Source organism: Lactuca virosa, chromosome 3, assembly GCF_052849685.1.
Source record: "Lactuca virosa cultivar CGN04683 chromosome 3, Lactuca_virosa_CGN04683_v6, whole genome shotgun sequence".
NCBI lineage: Eukaryota > Viridiplantae > Streptophyta > Magnoliopsida > Asterales > Asteraceae > Lactuca > Lactuca virosa.
This window is the reverse complement of record NC_136428.1, coordinates 113,685,552-113,707,736: the sequence shown is the minus strand read 5'-3', so window position 1 is coordinate 113,707,736 and position 22,185 is coordinate 113,685,552. Positions and strand designations below refer to the sequence as shown.

The window sequence follows — 22,185 nt, the reverse complement described above, 5'->3', positions numbered from 1 at the left end:
TAGTTTCTAAGTCTATAAATAGAGACTTACTCTCTTTGTATTTTAAGAGATAAAGGGGATAGGAAGAACCGATAACTTATGAATTCTATCTGAATACACATTCTGAAGTTATCTCTCTATCTTTCTTCAACTCATCTCTTCTTACTTAAATCTTATCATAATTCTGCTGATCATAATCTCTCTTCGGAGCAAGTCTTTAAGACTTAATCACTAAGCTTGATCTTCCTTATTAACTTGGAGTGAATGCATTCCTTGTTATGAATCAGCTTAAGTGTCTTCTTGATATAACAATTGCTGTCATTTCCATTCCTTTACATTTCCGCAACTAATTCTCTAACTATCTAACTATATTATTGTTGAGCTTTTAGATCCTTTGAGATTAACTATTCCGCATTATACTTGTTCTAACTTTTGTTCAAGTGTGTCTCCAAGTTTTTCTCTCAACAGAAATCGTCACTAAACGGAAGTACTCTTTAATCTTGAAGTAAAAATCGTCTTCTTTGCTTGTTAGTTTTAATAATTGGTAGTAGTTTGAATTTAAGTTATTGAACTTTCAAAACCAGTAAAAACCCAATTTTAAGTTTGTTTTCTGAGTTTAATTAAAAGTAGTTATTTTATTAGTTAAATTTTGTTCCCTGTGTTCGACACCCGACTTATCCAAACTATTTTATAATCCGACTAGGTACATTGTGAAATTGCTAAATTAGTAAAAATCCAATTAAAGTTTGTTTTCTTAGTTTAACTAAAAGTATTTATTTTAGGGTTTAGGTCATTTTTGGTCACTTAACTTTTGATTTTGTGCTCATTTGATCACTTAACTCTTTTTAAGTTTTAAAAGGTCATCAAACGTTTGGCTTTGTGCTCATTTAGTCACTTAACTTTCGGTTTGGTTACTTAACTTTTGGAGTTGTGCTCATTTAGTCACCTAACTTTTAAAATTGTGCTCACTTACTCACTAAACTTTTAAATTTTTTTAAAAGTTTAGTGACTAAATGAGCATAATTTTAAAATTTAGGTGACTAAATGAGCACAAATCCAAAAGTTAAGTGACCAAGCCAAAAGTTAAGTGACTAAATGAGCACAAAACCAAAAGCTTGATGACTTTTAAAACTTAAAAAGAGTCAAGTGACCAGATGAGCACAAAAACAAAAGTTAAGTGACCAAAAATGACCTAAACCCTTTATTTTATTAGTAAATTTTTGTTCCCTGTGTTCGGCACCCGACTTACCTAAGCTATTCTATAATTCGACCATGTACACCGCTTATTGATGAATAAATTAGTTAAGTTAGTTAGGTTTATAAATTTAAAAGTTGATAGGTATCTTTTGCAAACATCACCAAACCACGTTAAATATTATGTTCAGTTTTGATTTAAATTTTTCAAGAAGTTTTATTCCATAAGTTTTTCGAAGTTTGTTTATTGTTTTGTCTGAAGTGCTTAACTTATGCTTGTTGTATTTACAACAAACTGGTATTAGAGCTTGACAAATGGTACCAGAGCTCTTCTGATTCTTGGTAAGTGATATCTTATTCCCAACACGTTTGTGGAGGCTGAAGATGGTAATGCTTGTAGTGGTGGTTGATAGGAAATGGATAATTGTGACTTCTAACTTGGTGCGGGCTTGAAAAAGGATGCTAGTGGCGATGGTGGTGATTTGGTGGTTTGGTTGAGAAATAAGGGTGGTGTCGTGATTTATTCAGGTGGTGATTGTCTTAAGTGTGACAACCCGAAATTTCTACCTTGTACAACTATTTAATTCAATCAAAGTCAGACTCGTTTCTGCTATCTTTTAGCATTGTTTAGAGTCTGTTGGAGTGTTCTAAGTCTTATACATTCAAGAATAGAGTGTAGGAATGAGTTGCTAAAGTTCATAGTTTTAAATTCGGTCCAAACACTCCTTCAAGAGGAGTGTACAGCCGTACACATGGGTGTACGGCTGTACACCCATTAGGGCCGTAAACTCATGTCCTTAAGTGAGTTATTCCTTCATTATTCCTCATTCCTCACACATTCAAGCCAAGAAATCAGATTTCTCTCTCAACTATCATCGACTTTTTCACCCCCGATCTTCAAGAATGTAAGTATTTCTTCCGTTGATTCTTGATACATAGCTAGATCTAGTATCACCCTTTGATTTCATCCATGGAATTCATCTTTTGGGTAGATCTTCAAGTATTCATCACATTCACCAAGAACACCAAGAACACCTACTTGTTCTTGGGCCGTGAACTCATTAGAAGCCTTCAAAAGTGTAAGTTTCTCTTCTATCTTCGAGTTAGGCTTGTGAATCACTTCTTTTCTAGCCTTAAAACATCATATAATGTATGAAGACAAAGAGTGTACGGCCGTACACCCTTCATATGGTCGTACACCCCTTGTTTAGTGCATGTATGGCCTCAAACTCATGTTATATTCACACATAAGATCATGGACACTTAGAGGATGCTAGATAGAGCCTTAGACCACCTTTTTGGCATGTTCTTCAAGGAGTGTACGGTCGTACACTCCATGGCCATACACACAAGTGGTCGTACATACATGTGCCCGTATACCACTTGGCTGTAGACACACAAGTGTGGCCATAAACCCATTTTATGCAATCCTTTGTACTTATAACACTTCAATCTAAGTGTTTCCTAGTTCCTAAGGTGTTTTCCTTGCATAATTAGTTGTATAAACACTAATTATATCCATATATGAATCATTATATGCTTAATAGGATCCATGTGTGCTCGAGTCTTCACTTGACACTTAGCATCCTATACCGATCTTACATTCATATCACTCACTCCAGGTGAGTTCATACCCATAACTTATCTTTTAAATGATTTTAAATGCTTTTATGGGGGGGGGGGGGAATACAAGTTGAAAACATTATAGTTATTATATCAATCACATGTGATTAATAACTATCAAACTAGTGGATTTCTTATATTTCAAAATTGTGTTATCAAACAAACTGCTTCAAATTGTTTTATAAACTCTTTTATATGTTAAACTTTTAATCATTTTGTGAAACCCTTTTTAAACTTATACATTCTCAAAATCATGTCTATACAGATATAGTTATATAAATAAGGTTGAAAGGACTTAGGACCGATAGCTCGCCTTATTTCATGTTCCTTGTTTGGTTGTGGACTTAGGGTATCGATTGTTTGTCCGAATGTCGTTTGAATCTTAGTTATATATTATGTATATGTGTATAAAATATAAAAGTTCTTACTTTAGTTCAATACCTTTGGTTAGCAAAGGTGTACAATCATGATTCAGCCATACAAACAACATCGCTAGTAAACTATAATAGGTATAGTTTAGAGGATTACTACACACTAATTGTAGAACAATGAAACATACAAGAGTCAGTTCATACATGAGTCAGTTCAAACATACTATAACGAGAAACAGAGAGAACATACTACACACTAGAGAACATACTAAACACTAGAACAGAGAGAACATACTATACAAATACAAGAATACTATAACTTTAATGTGAGCCATTACTTCATGATGCGGCAATATACTATTGTGTCACGTTTTGTAACCAGAGTCTCCTGGAGGGAGAGTGTCAATTTGTGTATAGATCTATACGGGATTGACCATCCTACACCTTGCTGCTAGCTACAGTGGGACCTGCAGGTCTACGGGTGACAAATGTCATACCATTTCGACGTCTTTGATCGTCGTGTTTTACTAGTCAATCAAGTATGGTTATAACCTCATCACATTTTACCTTAATCAAACAAACAGGTTTAAGGTAGCTAGTACATCGGTAGTTACTTATATACAATACTACAATACATACTTACTTTACCATTACATTCATACTGTGATCTTCTCACATAAACGATAATGTAAACTATATTTTAGTAATGATAGTCATACTTGGGAAAAACACTCACTTTTACAAAAGAACAGTTGGGTCTTGGTAGAAGAATACCTTAGTGGAAAATATAGGATTTTCTAGGAAGTTTACAAACATTTACCTAAAACACTTACAAACTTTTACATTGAACCTTTTCAAGCACTTTCATCAAACTTATACAAACAAAGACATTAAATACTTATGAACTCACCAGCTTTAATGTTGATCTACGCTTTCAAAATAACTTGTATTTTCAGGTCACCAGTAGACAGGTACCGATGACTAGGTTTTGAGAAGACGGAGCATGTTCAAAACTCGTCTTTTATTTTGATTCATATTTTGGTGTCTTATAAACTATACAGAACACACTTGTATTAAAATCATACTATTAATACAATGGATGATGTTGTTTCTTGTTTACTATTATGCATTGTTGTGATACTGTACATGACGTTCTCCGCCCCCGAACGTTTCCTCCGTTCTGGTTTGGGGGTGTGACATTAAGGGTTGGTTGCAATGGAAAGTTAAATAGGTGGGTTGGTTTTATATAAGGCAGTGATGATGATGGTGGGAATATGTGGTGTTGGAGATGAGCTATTGAAAGTACAGACTGCGTTTAATGGTTTTTTACTTTTGTTTATTCGTTTCATAAAGGGTAATTAGTTTACCCATTCGTATTGTCTGAAGTGCCCATTTAGACACGAAAAATATAGTATATGCCCCCATATATATATATATATATATATATATATATATATATATATATATATATATATATATATATATATATATATATGGCTAGGTTAATATGTTTCTTACATTTATTGTGTGCTAGAATGCACCAATAGGAATGTAGTAAAAATTAAATAATTATTTATTTAAACAAAGATAGATATTAAATGATTTCTATAATTGTATGTATATTAAATGATATCCATAATTATAATTCTCTTTTTATGTAAACTAATTAAATTAGTCATTAATGTCTGCAATAACATTCTTTCAGAATGAATTCACGTCTAAGTTTTTATGTATGGGTTCGTGTGTGACATCCCCATTTTTTACGGCTAGAAAAGACCGATTTTGTTTATGCTTGTTTAAAAATCAGAGTAACATTTTACATAAAAGTGTTGCGGAATTTGTTCCCAAAATAAAATATGATAAAGATTTATCAAAGCATTTCCGTAGAAATGTATTTCATTAAAAAGACTCGGGATGTCATGTTCGATACAGTTCAAAAGCATAAACAGTACAATATAAGCCTTACTACATTATTCATATCTACAGGCCTATATCCGTAATCCCTCATCCAAAACATCACATCTATGCTCGAGCGCCACTAACTGTAATACATGAAACTGAGTGGTTCGGGCTTGGGAGCCTGGTGAGCACATAGGGTTTTCAACCCACAATAAATAAGTTTATTAATTTCATCAATCAACAATAACCCGATTACCCGTTCCCGTTATCCTCACATTACGTCCCTAAAACACCTATCATAAGGGACCTACACTAAGGATCAACATCGGGATGGACACTACTGCCAAGGGGGTTTCTCAGCAATAAATGTCCTAAAGGCAACCATGGGGGGATGGAGTACACTGGTGAACACATCGTTCACAAACACTTATAGGTTGCGAGCCTGCTAGCGTTCCACTGGACTGTCTAGAAGAGTCCGTGGTCGTCATCTATACTCCGCTAGATGACTGGAATCAACAACAACAACATCGAGGCCTCTCATCATTTTATCACACATCATCTATTACATCTACCCATGTTTTACCCCAACATTTTCGTAGATATAAAATACATATACAGTTTAAATCATTTAAAACATGTATAAAATCGTTCATCCAGCATAGACAACAAGTATTCAGATAATATGCACACATAGCACGTAATTTATAAAATACTTCATATCTATGTGTAAGATGAAAGTAACTATGCACTCACTTGAAAAGGTGGTGATTCCGAACTCAGACAGCGCTTCGCTTCTTAAAATTATTTCCTTCGACGAAACCTAGTATTATTACCACTAGAGTTTAGTCTATTATTCGCCGAGACTAATTAATAGTCTAGCTATTATTACTATTATATAAGCGTTAAACAATACTTATATAACCCATAATAATAGCCCAAGTACTTATTATAAGTTCCTAACAACGTTACTATAATTAAATAAAAGCTATATTAAAAATAGCGTAAGCGTATCTCACCTACAGTGGGTTTTATAGAAAACCGGGCTTTGCTTGGAGCAACGTTCCCGAGCCGAAAAGCTCTTCTTCTCGGAGCCGTCGAGCACTCTGGGGCTTCCGTCTCGTGCTAGGGAGGTTCCCTAGGCTTTTCGGGGGGTTTCGGGGCTAGAGAGAGGTTCTAGAGAGAGAGAGAGTAAAGAGAAGAAAGAATGGGAAAGGTGTGAAGAAAATGAGGGTGGGAGAGGTTCTATTTATAGGGTGAAAAATGGCTGAACTTGGTGCCACATGTCACCATCTAGTGGCAAGACTTGGGGAGAAAGCAATGGCCAAGATTGTGTCACATCACCCATTTTCGCACAGCACACTTCCGACTTCTAAAATCCGTAACTTTCACATACGACCACCGTTTTTGACGTTCTTTATATCCACGCGTAGGTAAAAATAAGATCTACAACTTTCATTTTGACTCTGTCGGCTAATTTTCGACCGATTTTAAATTTAACAGTACAAGGAGATTATACTGTTAAATGTCCGCGTAAAATTCATAACTTCTACATACAGACTCTGTTTTCGTCTGTCTTTTTACCGTTGAGTTCCTATTAATGAGATCTTCAATTCTCATTTAGGTCGCATAGGCCAAAAACCGCTCGATCTAAAATCCGAGTTTCGGGCTGTGCACTGCTAAGCCAAATCTTAGAAAATTCTTAACTTCCTCATACGAAGTCAGATTTGGGCGTTCTTTTTTTGTATCTTCTCGGTTTAACGTATACTGCAACTTTTGTTTAGATCACTAAGGCCAAAAAGTCTTTCATCGTAAATTCACTATTTACGCTTTCGCGGTGTCGTGCCGGTTTTGCCGTAAAACTTCGACGGGTCATAACTTCTTTGTTATAACTCGGATTTCGGCGTTCTTTATATATCTGGAATCCTTGTTTCCACCATTATAACTTTATGTAAAGATATCGGGTTTATCTCACACTTTAATTTTGACACTTATTTTATCCTTTATTTATTTTACCTTTATAATTAAGTATAAAGCACATAATTTCACATAATTCACATAATACTCAAATAATTCATCTTTATTATTTCAAAAAGTGTTACAATAGTTGAACTAGACTATTACATCATCTAATTAATGCTTAGCCCCAAAACACGGGCGTTACAATTTTCTCCCCCTTAGGATGATTCCGCCCCGGAATCATGCATCAGCAAACAGATGTGGGTAGCGACTAATCATGTCACTCTCTGTTTCCCAAGTGAGATTCGGCCCATTCGAATGTTTCCAACGGACTAGAACTAATTCGACCTTCAGCATGTCTGGTCCGCCCGGGCCTACAGCATGTCTGGTCCACCCACTAGCACTAATTCGACCTTCGACATTCGAATGTTCTAGCCCACTCTCAGAACCTTCAGCATGTCTGGTCCGCCCACTCGGGCCTTCAGCCTGTTTGGACCGTTCTCCGCGCCTTCGGCCTGATTGATGTGCTCTACCGGCCTGCAGTCTATCTGGACCGCCCTCGGTATGTTAGCCCACAACATAAATCAGGTCCGCCTCAACCCACCCCTATACAAACAATCATGTGCACATAAATATCATACGCTAGCTAGCATGTAAAGATAGTCATACAGATCTAACAGATCACTAACATAGCATCATCCTACATACCAGGATACCGACCCAACCGGTCACTAACATAGCATTATCCTATATACCAGGATACCGACCTAACAGGTCACTAAACATATCATCATGTAATAAAATCGGATACAAATCTGAAAAGGGTCGGCATTGGTGCCTTCGACCCTGTTAGTATAGTGATGACAACTAACCTCACAAGTAGCTCAGAATGATAATGTCAAACTCTCCAAACACAGCTCCAAGCTCAGTCACCTACATCCACCAATGATCTACTTCCATGAATTCTAAATTACTAAAATACCCCCAAAAAGTCAAACTGGTCAACCCTTGGTCAAAGTCAAAGTCAATGGTCAAGGTCAACAGTCCATGTTGAACAAACTCGCCGAGTGTAGCCTCCTGACTCGTCGAGTCTCTTCAGAACTCGAGAAATCGCGAAAACCCTAGTCGACTCGCTGAGTTTCTAGACAACTCGTCGAGTCCATGCAATGTCCAAATGTCGGTAAAACCCTAACTAACTCGTCGAGTCATCTTACTGACTCGCCGAGTCCATGCAGAACCCAAAAACGGCCAATCTTCATCTGACTCGTCGAGTTGACCATGCAACTCGTCGAGTCCCTTCAGTCCATTTCTCATTCAGACGTTTTTAAGCTACCCCAAAGCTCCAAATTGCAGATCTAGCTTCCTAAGGCATAGTTACCACGTAAAGTTGCAAACTTTACGTGCATGCAAGGTCTTAAAGGCCAAAACCAAGCTAAGGAAGAAGTTTTAGGTAAGGGGAAGGCCATGACTTGCTAAAGACTAGAACTTTATGACTATAAGGGGCTAGAGGAGTCCAAATCTGAATTTACAACTTCAAATCATGCCCAAAACCAGAGATAACTCCATAACAAACTAAAAAATAGCCCTAAACCTTTGCATGAAGAGATCTAGCTAGAAAGAAGTCAAGGTAACGACTTGTTACCTTCAAGATGATGCTAAGATGAAGAAGAAATCAGATCCCCAAGTTTCTCCTTGCTCCAAGCTCCTTAGACTTCAAGCTCTCTTCATAAAATCCACCTTCCAAACTTCTTAACACATAAAAATGGAGAGTGGGCGCGATTAGGATTTTCTAAGCTCAAGGGGGACGGTAAGGGAGGCAGAGGGAGGCTAATGACCCTTTAAATAGGGTGTACAACCCTGGAAATTAGGATTTCATTTTCCAGCTCCTACTTGTCGAGTTGGGGTCCTCCAACTCGTCGAGTAGACCTCCTAAATCATGTGGCCTGATCCGCTTCTACACGACGAGTTGGGGCATCCAACTCGTAGAGTAGGTCTAAGAATGTGAATATAAGCTTTAAATTTTTATACCTGGGAGTCGGGGTGTTACACTCACTCACTTAAAATACAATAAAGTTGCATTGAATATGAAAAACGAGAGTGTATCTACTAGATTATACTCTTATTCTGTTAGAATACACTTTCATTTTTCTAGATATGAGTTCATTCTGAAATAATATTATTGTTGCCATTAATGACAAGTTTAATTAGTTTCCATCAAAAAAAATTATAAGTATGGATATCATTTAATATACATATAATTATGGAAATCATTTAATTTCTACCTTTATTTGATTAAATAATAATTTAATTTTTACTAAATTCCTATTGGTGCATTTTAGCATATAATAGATGTGAGAAACATTTGAACCTATATATATATATATATATATATATATATATATATATATATAATTTTTATTATATCAATTATTAAAAAAAATTCTTTAGAGAGAGAGAGAGATTTTCATATTTTAAATAACTATGTTATAACCCGTGGAAACCACGGTTGATATAATTATAATTATTATATAGATAAGAAAAATATTAAACGTTAAAAAAGTGTAGCATATTTAAGATCGTAAGAGAACCTGAATTATTTAGAAAAATATTAAACGTTAAAAAAACCATGTTGCTTTAAATTCACTTTAAGTCATTAATTCATAGATATGCACAAAATAGCAAAATAGGCCATAAAAACGTATGACGGTAATTGTATAAATTATGCAAGATAGTATAATTCTAATAAGAGTTATATTATTACTTTGTAAAAGTAATTAATATTTCTAACCTAAAATTTAAATCCATAATTATAACTTATAAGGATTTAATGATAGTCATAGTTGATATGAAAACCTTATAACCATTATTTTTCAAGTTTTGGAATCAACAACTTCATCTCCTCCTCATTTCCTGCTGCCATACACGCCTTTGTTGACGACGAATTCGCGTTGTCATCAACATGAAAAACTTCATCAAACTTGCATCTTAAATCTACGATTAGATTTCATATGATGAGGACTTGGTGGTGTCAAAATCTTCACATTAAATGGAGTTATATTTTCACCTGATTGAGATCCTTAAAAAACGTTATAAAATATAAAATGATAGTCAAAAAAAGTAATATTATTTTGTGTGTTCGACTAAAAGGTAATTGTATAATACATTCATAATTGCCTTTTCTTAGGATTCCGAATCAACCGGTACGAAGTTGAAAAACTCTAAATTATAAGGCTACAATGCTAATATTATTGAAAAAAGTTCACATCTTAAGAATTTGAAGCATTTTTATAAAAATTAAAATTAAATAAAGGTCACTAAAAATAACAAATACAAATATTATGCGAAGTTATCAGATACTCTAAATTATCTGGCTACACATTTAAATAATGATTACCTGCCCAATAAGTAGTTCTTTTTTTTTTTTTTTTGCAACTCACTGATAATTTGCTTATCTTCGGTTTCCCTTGAGATGGAGTAGACATTATTTTTGTTGCTTACATTGTAATCTGTTACGTTTACTTTAAAAGCCAAATGTTTTTTTTTAAATTCAGCTCGGGCGAAAATAACTCCAAACTGAATCCAAGTTGAAAAAATATAAATAAGCTAAAGTAATTAATTAGTAATAAAAAAAATTGTAAAAAATGCTAATTTAATTAAACTAAATTCTAACATTAAAGATTAGTATGTTGTTTTGAACTTTTTTTTAAACATATACGTAACCAAGATATACTTTAATAGAATGTTAACTGTGTAAATGTAAAATTAGAGAATCGTCCTTGAATTTTAAAATCCTAAGATGTTTCCAAAAAGATTCCATTTTTCCAAATTATAACAAAGTTTATTAGATAGTACATTGCTATAAAACATAGAATTGAATTAAATTATTAAAATGTTAATTTTTTTAAAAACAATATTCGAAAGTACATTGCAGTCATTGCTATATAAGTCATACAATTTAATAAAATGGATTTAATGGTCATTTATTTTTTTTAAAAACTCATTTGTTACAAAATAAAGAAATGTAAATTTGAAAGTCCATTGGTATAAGAATTACAATTCTATGAAACTGTAAATAAAAAAAATTAAAAGAAAAGTAATTACTATATATCAATGTACTTTCAAACTATTATGAATTATAGCACTGTACTTTCAAAGTACATTGCTGTATATGTAATTTTTTTTAAAAGAACAAACTTTAGGTCAATAATATACAAGGTTGAAATGTTAAATATAATTTTTTAGAAGTAAAATTATATTTACATACCCGATTTTGTTTCTCAATTAAAATCTCTTGCTGACATCTCCAAAAAGAGTAGCTTACACTTCACTAAAAACAAAAACAATAGAACATTAACAAATAGTCAAAAAATTATATATTAAAAAATAGTAATAATAAATAAGTTGTAGAATATACCTTTTCATCTGCGAAAATCATTTCAAATGAATGCAAATTGTTAGGATTTGTGATGTTTTTAAGGGTCCATAACTTTAATTATTTTGCCTTGATAGTGAAATCAAGATTGACAGGGTCAATTTCTTTTAGAAAAGTAAAATTTGTAGCTGCCATATGAGGAATATTTTAATAATTTGTATTAGACATAGCACATAGTTATAAAATAAGTTTTAAAAAGAAAATGTAAAGTACATTGCCAATAAATACACCACAATTATAAACATACAAAAATAAAAGTAAGGGCAAAATGGTCATTTCAATTAAATACTAACATCAATGAATAGTGAAATTCTATAAAGTTAAGTAAACATAGTATTTGATACGTAAATGATTTAGTTATAAAAAAAATTAATTATACCAAATATGATATCCATACTAATAATAGGATGCTATATTAGATAGTACGATGCCCTATGAAATTAATTAAACATTGTATTAAAGCACACATACATGGTCTGTGTTTTAAAAATTGGTCCCTGTCTAAATGATCTATGTTTAAAAAATGCATACATTGTTCCTATGTAAAGAATATTGACTAAACTGAAGTGGTCGAGATTTAAAAAAATTGAAACAAATTGTCCTGGTTTATATTGCATTTTCCGAAAAATAAACAGATTTTATAGTACGTTGCCCTTTCATGATCAAAGTACGTTGCCCTTTCATGATCAAAGTACGTTGCCCTATTAAGCAAAAATACCATACATGTGACAAAAAACCAAAAAACAATATGTTAAAAATATATACTTATTTTAAAATATTAACATAAATGGCCACTGTGTAAGTTATGCATATTCTTAGCATTATATTTCTGATTTAGAGCACATATGGTACAATGGGTTGAACTTTCAAAACACAATGTTATATTAGGAGGAATTGACAGTAAGATGCTATGATAAAAAATCCATCATTTTATATATTTTTAGAAGACCATAACAGTAATCAATAAAAAAACATAAAAAAGTAAATGAGCAGGTTAGTAAATGAGCAGTACTAACCTGGTGTTGTATGATAATGAAGTATAAAAAAGTATAAATTACATAAATGGTCCATGTTTTAATATTAGGGAAATGTAAATACATGAACGGACCCCGTTTTACTAACTCTAAGAAAAAGGTCCCTGTTTTTTTTAAATAATTGTTTATCTATAAAAGTGGGATGCTATATGAGACTTACAATTGAAAGAACATTGTTATTTAGAAAAAAATAACAGAAATAGTTAAATAACAATGTATTATCATATTCAACCTTTTGATAGCAATAACTTTAGTAATAGTCCAACCAATCAAATTGACCAGTATACCTCATCCATATTTCGTTCCTGACTTTTATGTATCTGTAGGTTAAATTTCAAAGTATAATATTATTTTATGCATTTAAGTAATAAATAAGCCACAAAGCATAATTTTTGTTATAGACTGATCAAATAAATTACCATTACACCCCTATTTTATACAACTGATATAAAATGCTATAAATAGGCATATATAGACATTGTTTGGTGGAAAAAATGATGATATAATATGGTATTTATCATACATACATAAATGCCATAATATGGTATTTATGACTTAAATACACACACACACACTATACTTATCCATAAACCTTGTCCCATTTTTTGCTAATCCATAACAAACAACAATATCAATTAATAAAACGTAAATAAAAAAGCATGTTGATTTTATTGATCTTGTTGAAAAGCTCAGGAACATATGAAGGGGGGAAATGAGAAAATAGAAAAGCACAGGTATGATTACCTATTGTGAGTGAGTAGCCCGGACATGCCGACACTTTAGGCAGCCCTGTTTGGTCTTCAAAATCAAAAGGAAAAAAAAAACAACCACCACACTATAGAGTTACAGTTTTTATATAAAGATTAGATTTTTGAAGTTTACACAATTTCAAAATACTCAAACAAAAACTCATAATGGATATCGTTAGAATTCCCTTAAAAAAAAGATTCACTTCAACCTAAAATAACATATAGAACAAAAATGAAAAAAAATCAAATGCAAGTTTAACAAAATGATTCTGATTGTGTCACTAAATCATTCCAAATAAAAGAATGAATGTTGTTACAGGAAGCACCCAGTAATCAAACTTAAGACAACAAATATGCCAAAAATTTTAAGAAATCATTAAAGATGCACTGATGGGCACTTTATAGATAGAGGTTTCTTCACAAAAAAATTAAACATATAGTGAAAAACTCAATGTTTCCAAAAAGTGAGTCTGGATAAAGAAAATACTGAAAAACGTCATAAAACTATACATACGAACTTCATAAAGAAAGGGATAGAAGAACAAATTACACAAAAAAAAAGTTAACACCTTGTGATTTTTGAACTTGATTCACAATAAAAAGAAGTAGAAACGGAGAAGAAGGATTCATGAACCTGATTCAACTTCAGGTGGTTAGGGTTTCTCATGGTGAGAAAGAAAGCAATAACTTTGGGAGCGCAAGACAACTTCTTTGTACTTGAAATTTTGAACGATGATGGTTGATCTCTACCATGGTAGGTTTTAGTCGGAAGGAGGGGGAGTGGCGGCAGCAGTAAACGAACCTGGTGGTAGAAAAGTAACCGGATTTAAGGGTAATGCGAGATCTAGGTTAATTCAAGGTCAGACCAGTGGTAGATCGCGGTGAAAATTGTTAGTTCAGTTGTGGCCAAGGAAGGCGGCGTTGAAGGATGCTAGACTAACTGAGGTTTACGGATGATGGATTGCCATATTGATAGTATGCCTTTTAAACTTCGATTTAGCCGAAATAACTGGGTTTTCAAAAGAAAATTCAGTTTTGAAGAAGGCTAATAAGGAGAAATAGCAAGCGAGATTTTAGGATTCAATATAGTTTCTAATCTTAAGTGCTGATTTTCAGGGACGGAGTTGATTGAAGAATGGGCGGGAATAATTTTATGAGAAAATAGGAGAAAATGACACGTGTAATGTTCGTGTTTATAAGAGGGACATGTGGCACCTTAGAGAGGTTTTTATTAGGAAGAGAGATTATGTGTGCTCTTGTAGTAGCCACTAAGATACGATCTTCATAGACGGATCATGGTACTAGCAAATTTGTAAGTTGGCCGTCATATTTTTCACTTCATATTTCACATACATTATCATGTTTTTTTAGATACACCTTCAACATGTAAAAGATCATCCAACAATCCTCGACAAATGAGGGATTGAATTGCTTTAATTTCCACTACATAAGTAGCATATTATATCTTTGTTTAGATTCTTTTATGTTTTAATGGTTTTTCTTTTTTGAGTAAATAATGATTTTGGTTGTATATTTTTAGTGTACGAAACCAAAAGAATGTTTGAATGACAATTTGTTCGATTGGATGAATGAATGGTAGAATTCTAAAAGACAATTAAGTGTTGATGTTTTTGTTTTGTTTAACTTAGCAAAATGGTGAAATTTGGTGTTTTTACTTTTTAAAATGTGTAAGTGCTTAAGTTATTGGTTTTGTGGTGTTTTAAAAGTGGTTTAAATTTGAAAAATGTCTATAAGTACTTTTAAGTAGTGTTTTTTTTTTTAAATTTTAATGTTTATGACTAAAAATTTTGCACTTAAAGTTAACTCTTATTGTCTTATTACTGAGACTAAGATATTGTTTGTTTTTTGTCTGCAAATCTTCTTGACCTCTTCTGTTTGTACCGCACAGACCACACACAGACATTAAGCTTCGCAGACTATTTGTTTTTTTGAAGACTGCAGACCTAAAAATGTCTACGCGTCCACTTCTTGATGCAGATGTGGACCTAAGTCTTCAAACATCTTCAGAAATATTCTAGCCTAAAAAAACAAATATAACTTTGTTTTTTGTTTTTTTAAACTTAGATTTATTACAATATTATCTATGGTAAACAATTTTAATAAAAAAGTTACAATACTTAAAGAAAAAAGGTTCAACGACACAATCATGACCTTTGTGACAAATTTATAGATAAATATTTAATTACAATAATGGTCATTGGAGCTGATTATATAGATATGAAAAAAAAATTGTAATATTTTCTTATATTTTTTGTGTCTAGTTTTATAAAAATCGTAATATTTTCTTATAATATTTATGCCTAATTTTTAATTGATTTAATCGAAAAAGTAAAATGAAAATTTTGGAATTTTTCATCTAAGATCAAAGTTTATTTTCATTCATTTTATGTGTCAAATTCTTTTATCTCTAATTATAATGTTTAGGTATAACGTTGCGACTAAAGTTTTTGGTTTTTATCAAATATATGCATCAATCCGTACTATTTTATTTTCACTTTTTATACAATAATGCATAAAAGTTGATCTACATTTGTTAATTATCTATAATAAAGTCATAAAATTGTTGAAAAACTCTTTAAGTTTTTTTTATAAAAAATAAATTTAATTAGATTTTTGTTTATTCTAGCAACATACAGATGTTAAAATACAAACAATCTTCTTCTTTCAGACAACAGACGTTTGGTCCACATCTTCTACTGCAGAGGTCTGCAGATGTGGTCCGCAAACTATAAACATTTTGCCTAAGAAAAAACAAACAACACCTAAAGAGTTTGATTTCGCCATAACTTTCATTTTTCCCTACCATCTTAGCACTATCTTATTTCATATTATTCTCTTCTCACCTTCCTTTTCACCTAGGAATTGGTCTAGTACCCTAGCTTATTTCATATTATTCTCTTCTCACCTTCCTTTTCACCTAGGAATACAAATGAAAGTTGCATAAAAGAAAAGGAAAATAGGTTGAGGTGTACTGAGTTATAACCATAAAAGAGGAAAAAGTGATGTAGGAAATGAAGACGGCGCAGTATTACCGTAGGCAACACGGTGTCATGTCACTCGCCGCAAGCCACGGTGAGAGTACTCTGTTTAGTCTAATAATTCTGAACTCTTAATATTTAAAATTATCACATAAAAATATGTAAAAATGTAAAAGTTGCATGAAATCATAAAATGTAGTGAGAATTGAACATTTTAAATCATAAAATGTGGTTTAAAACCACCCAAAAAAAGTCACACCAAAGTTCTACGGTTTAAAACCAAACCACAACCGAATTGAAACCAAACTGAATAAATAAATAAATAAAAACCATAAACACCTACCATTCTATACATTGAAAATACTAGTTTCTATAATTTCAAAAACCGTATTTGCGGTTTGTGATTTGATTTTGGCCAAAATCGAACCACGCTCGTGTTAACGGATTTTTTTTTTTTTTGAAAATGCGAATATATTATAAGTGGAATCTTATCGGAATCTACCTAATGGAAATCCCTCAATCTGGACTCTGAATTTTCGGAGACCATCTTATAAGGCAAATCCCTTATGAGAATTTTGTAGAACATCCATCTAAAGTCAAATGAAAGAATTTTGAGAATATCGGAGACCAAGCTATACTCGAACTTTTCCGGGTCCATCCGGACTATACCAGGTATCAAGCCGAGATGAAGTGATTGAAGAAAAAAACTAGTTGATATTTGTTTTTTTGCATGGATGTTCCCAATAATTTTATCCCTTTCAAAAAAGTTTATAAACCGTTAATACCTTTTTCTTGAAACAAGCACTAATATATGAATGATTATACATCTTATTCAGTTATTCCAGAATTAAAGAGTAGTCGAATTGAAAGATGATACTAGGTTGATTTTATATCTCCAACTCTATCATAGTTTGAGTGACATCTTACCCCACAATGATTAATAAAGAGGGTATATGCATGGTTATTTTATTAAATGATCAGGAAAAAGAGAAGGATAAAAAGAATGATGGACCTAGAAAGATTCATTTACAATAAGAAAGAAAAGCATAAGAATCTTTATTAAAGCTGCCTTTTAACACTTTAACTAAAACAAGAAAACAAAATAATTCATCGTGAAGTAGCACCATAATGACCAGTTAAATTTGAATTTCTTTTTATCTATATTATATAGTTTGTAGACTTGAGGCTTTTTTTTTTCTTGAACCGACAAATCTAATCTACTAATAAACTAACATTTAATTTATTTATGTCCACAATGAAACTTAAACCTTCGATTTCAAAAAGGATGACAATACTTGATACCACCGGGGCTAGAAATTCTTTGATTTGTAGAGTTAAGTAATGTGGTGTTTATGTGCAATTCAAAAATAAGGTCCCATATTTATGTCTGAATATCATATTCGTTGTTCTTGTAGAATCACGGGGGCTTTCACCCTATCTAAAAAAAAATCTTGTAACTATTTAGATTATCTAGAAGACTATAACCAAGATTCAAGTTAGCAATATTACATAATATTTATTATTGAGTAAAAAAGAAACATTTGGATTAAAAACTTTCCAAAAAAGAAAACTTGCATTAATAATCTTTATTAATAATCTTTTGTAGATACCTAAAAAGTATACATCTTCTAGAATATTAATATAAAATTAATAAGGTACGTCATATTTTTATTTGTGTTTTTGATTCATTTACTTAAAATAAAAATGATTTCATTTTTTTTAATTGAGGAAAAAAATCATAATAAAAAAAATATACAAAAGTCCAATCACTTTTATGTTAGATGAATAGAAACACGAAAGAAAATATGAATCCACCCCCTTGGTGTACGCATATCTCATATGTCATTTTGTGGTAAATTTTGATTAAATTATATCCATATGTTATTTTATGGTTTTTTCTAATTTACTAAATTTCATATAATACTTAAATGTAATAAATATAATAATAAATGTTTATCCAATTCATTAATGCAACTTTCCTTATAACTTCTAAATTTCTAAACTGAATCTAATTATTTTAGTTGTTTATTTATTTAATTTATTAGTTTAAATTTAAAAGATAAATAAACATTTCAATTTTAATAATTAATATTTTACTTTTATTCTTATAAATTTAAAATTTCTAAATTATTAGATCTTTATGTTTGTTTACTTTTTTAAATAAACTAATGTAATACATGAGGGTTACAATTAGTTTTTTAATAAAATATTAAGGCTCATGATATGATGATGAATAGATTATATGTAAATGATTAGACATAAAGATTATATAAAAAACATAGTGAAGTATGTTTAATTGGACCCCGAATAAATTGACCAAGATTGTGATATCATCTAAGCTCGTCACATCGATCCTGTGACATACAAATGTTGACAAAATAATTAGCGATCGAAAACATGTTAGAAATTGAATCACGTGCATGACAATGACAAAAGCTAATGTATTTTAGGTTGTTAACATGTTGTGTGACATCTTTCTACATCATGTTGCATTCTTCATGTGTGTATGTTCGAGCTTATAAACTTTTAAATTATTCTAAAACCTCTTCATCATTCGAACAAATACTGGCGATCAACTAAAAAGGGTAAATGTCTTCCACCAACTAGTTTAATGACTAACATGAGAGATAAATCACAATGCTCCAAAAGTAAGAAATGTGATGTGCAAGCTTGAAAATCTAGCATGCTCTTACAACAAAAGTAATTGCTTTTGTAATATTAGAAAAGGATGGGTATAAATGGGAGTGAAAGTAATCCATTAGGGCATCTTTGTACATAAGAGTCTTTTCACTTTGTTCTTATTTCAACTCTCCTTTCACTTGCTTCAATGTGTATCTTTATATCACATATATTGTCCACCAATACCATGAAAGAACCTCATAAAAGAAAGATGAAAAAGCTAAGCAACTTGATCTTGATGATACCATATACAGCTTCAATAATGTCCTTGATAAAGGGCATATGTGTTCATCCATGTAGCTTTTTTACTTGCCATCTGCGTACATAGAAAAGAAAGTATTGTTGTCAAAGACGACCAAACGTACACTTTTCGTAAATAGAAAAGAAAAAGGCAACAAGTGTTTCGTTTTGACTTTACTTTAGACAAATTAATCATCAATAAAGAATATAATGGAAGACTCGAGACTCGAAGAAATTATGCAAGTACCTTTTCTGTCACAAATCCTGGTTAAGAAAGATAGAAAAACAATAATCACTGCCACACCAGCTATGATTCCAATGATTATCGCCAATGTTTTATCCATGTCACCATCGTCATCATCTGCATAGTATAACTTTGAATAAATATATGCAGATCCCTTTTAGCTTAATTAATTTATATATATACATCTTGAATCTTTGTTAAGTTCATAACTATCTTCAAATACATGCCTTTTTTCAGACTTTTTCACTTTAAGAAAGGGCTTTGGCAATTGACATAAAAAAACACTTGTAATAAAAATAAATAAAAGATGGGGTTCTAAATGTACGGATTAATTATATAATTAGGTCGGTAGGTCCATATGTTCTTGAATTAATATTGATTTTGCAATATGAAAATTGAATAAGTGGATTTAAAAAGTTTATTATGGGATATTAAAATGGTAAAATATTTAATTTGTCAATTTCAAAATCAAAAAGTAAGATGCGAATATGATTGGAGGGTAAGTTAGTAAATAAAAGGATACATTAACAACATAAGGAGAAAGTAGCATAAGCTTCCATGCATACACATAAGACTTTTTTTCAAGAAGTGTTATGTTGTGAGTAAGAACAATAATACAGCCACCACAAACCACCATCTACGGTGGTGGAAGTGGTGGAGCAACCGCTTACCACTTCTCGAGTGGAACCCACGTTCCGAATACCGCACATAGCACTTCCCCAAGTACACATCACCCCAAGCAGATGCCCCACACTCCGATTTCACCCGCCCACCCGCCTCTTCAAGACAATCTTGACACTCACTCAAACTCAAATCTTGTACACACTGCGCCACACCCTGCACACTCCCGGACCCACCCACACGAAAATATTGCCCGTTATCCGCCGCCATGTAAGCCAACACAACATCTCTACGTGTCAAAATATCTGAATTGTAACCGATTGAAGATCCACATTTCTTGTACACTTCCATTTTGTCCTCAACCCCTAAGAAAGATGCGCCATCGTATTTTACAAAACATCCATCTAGCTGCATGGCCCCGCCAGTCGACCCGGGGCAGATGACCCCGAGTCGACTGACGGCGTGGGCCACACAGTCTCTACAATCCGTGGTGCTGAGATCACCACGGCACTGGAAGAGGCCGTAGACAATGTCAGACTGGGTGGACCCTGGAACGGAGATTTTGAAGTTGTTGAAGTTGGAGAAAGAAGCGGAGTTGACTAAGGAAGTGAGCATGGAGTTGACATTGGACTCGTAGGGTGAGCCAGGGGTGAACCGTGGCTGTGAGCATCCCCCATAGATGAAGGAGTCTGTTGCAGATGACGATAGGTGGAAGAAGAAAGTGGAGATGAGGCATGAAAGCCGGAGAGCTTGTTGAAACATCTTTTTAGAACTTCTATTTGTGTGTGGGAGAGAGAATCATAACATATATATTTGTTGTGGAATTTGTAGGTGATGGGCAATAATTGAATGAATGTGGAAGGGGCAAATTTGTAATAAACTATAATATATGGAAAAAGAAAAGTAGATACATGGTCAAGTTTCATTCAAAACATGAAAACAATGTATTTTCAAGTTAAAAAACCACTCCGGAGTCCTGATAATGGTTGGAGGTGGTTCTTTTTGTAAAATTATACGACATTGTTTTGGATATATGTGGGGTTTATATATATATATATATATATATATATATATATATATATATATATATATATATATATATATATATATATATATATATATGAGATTTGTTATTTTACTCGAAATTAGGTAATTTTAAATAATTTTATGTCTAAGATTTTATATTATATATAAGAACCAATATTCCTTTTCATATTTTATATGAAATTCATACTGCTAAACAAAATATTACGGGGTTCTCAAATACTGTTATAATTAAAAAAAACTTCACCCTATTGTGATTGTGTTCGTGTTGGTAAACGATGATCAACCAACCATTTATAAACCCTTGGATTAATTTAAAAAAGGTTAAGGTATATAAATGATATGGCACAAGAGTCGGTAAGGGTACTTATCAATGTTAGTAAAATCATGTAGGGGTGTGTTGGGTCCCATACTGGAAGTAATCAAAAATCCAAAGTGACAAATTCTAAAAACAAATATTGGACCTATAAAGAACTATATAAAAGAACTGGTTAATTTTGATTTAGTTTTGGGTTCGGGGCCGGTTATATTGGGCGGTTATTACCGAAAATACTTGGCTCATTGTTATAGAACCATAAATAACCGAAAACCAAGACTTTTTAGTACAAAAAACTAGTGCGTAAACCCATGGTGAACCACGGGTCACGTTTTTTGTTGATTTTTTGCCACTGTTTTCAAATGGTTTAAGTATTAAATAATTATTGTTGTGTATTCTATACTTAAGAATGTAGTAAAGGGCATGTTACAAATGGTATTAAATATATGTTAACTGCTTCTAAACGGTTGTATAAGTAGTATATTTGATAACGTTTCGTTTCCATAACATAAGATCATCCTTTATGTTTGTCTTATAAATTTCGAAGATGAAGGCTGAGGAGATGCGGAACATGTATCATGCACTGATTGACCATTTGGAGTACATTTACTATTGGTTTCGTTTGGATAGGCTTTTTGTTGTTTTCTTTGAGTTGGAGTACATTTACTATTGGTTTGTAAATATCATATGACGTGTTGGTGGTTGCTTTAATTTATTTGTTTCAATTAATTTTTAGTCTATAGGTTTGCTGTGGTGTTGTGTGGATATGAAAATTGTGTTTGTAGTTGGAAGTGGTAAATTGTTG

At 32.3% G+C, this 22,185-nt stretch overlaps 1 protein-coding gene across 1 annotated transcript; it reads right to left on the bottom strand.

Annotated features, from left to right (window-relative positions):
* Nucleotides 1-18,810: 18,810 nt before the first annotated feature.
* On the bottom strand, nucleotides 18,811-20,846 carry LOC145166419 (plasmodesmata-located protein 6-like). Its single transcript, XM_079085393.1, has 3 exons — nucleotides 20,071-20,846; nucleotides 19,403-19,516; nucleotides 18,811-19,231 (listed from the first exon to the last, which is right to left on the bottom strand). Exons 1-3 carry the CDS (start codon nucleotides 20,780-20,782, stop codon nucleotides 19,221-19,223), a joined length of 837 nt encoding a protein of 278 aa, XP_078941519.1. The 5' UTR covers nucleotides 20,783-20,846; the 3' UTR covers nucleotides 18,811-19,220.
* Nucleotides 20,847-22,185: the final 1,339 nt, after the last annotated feature.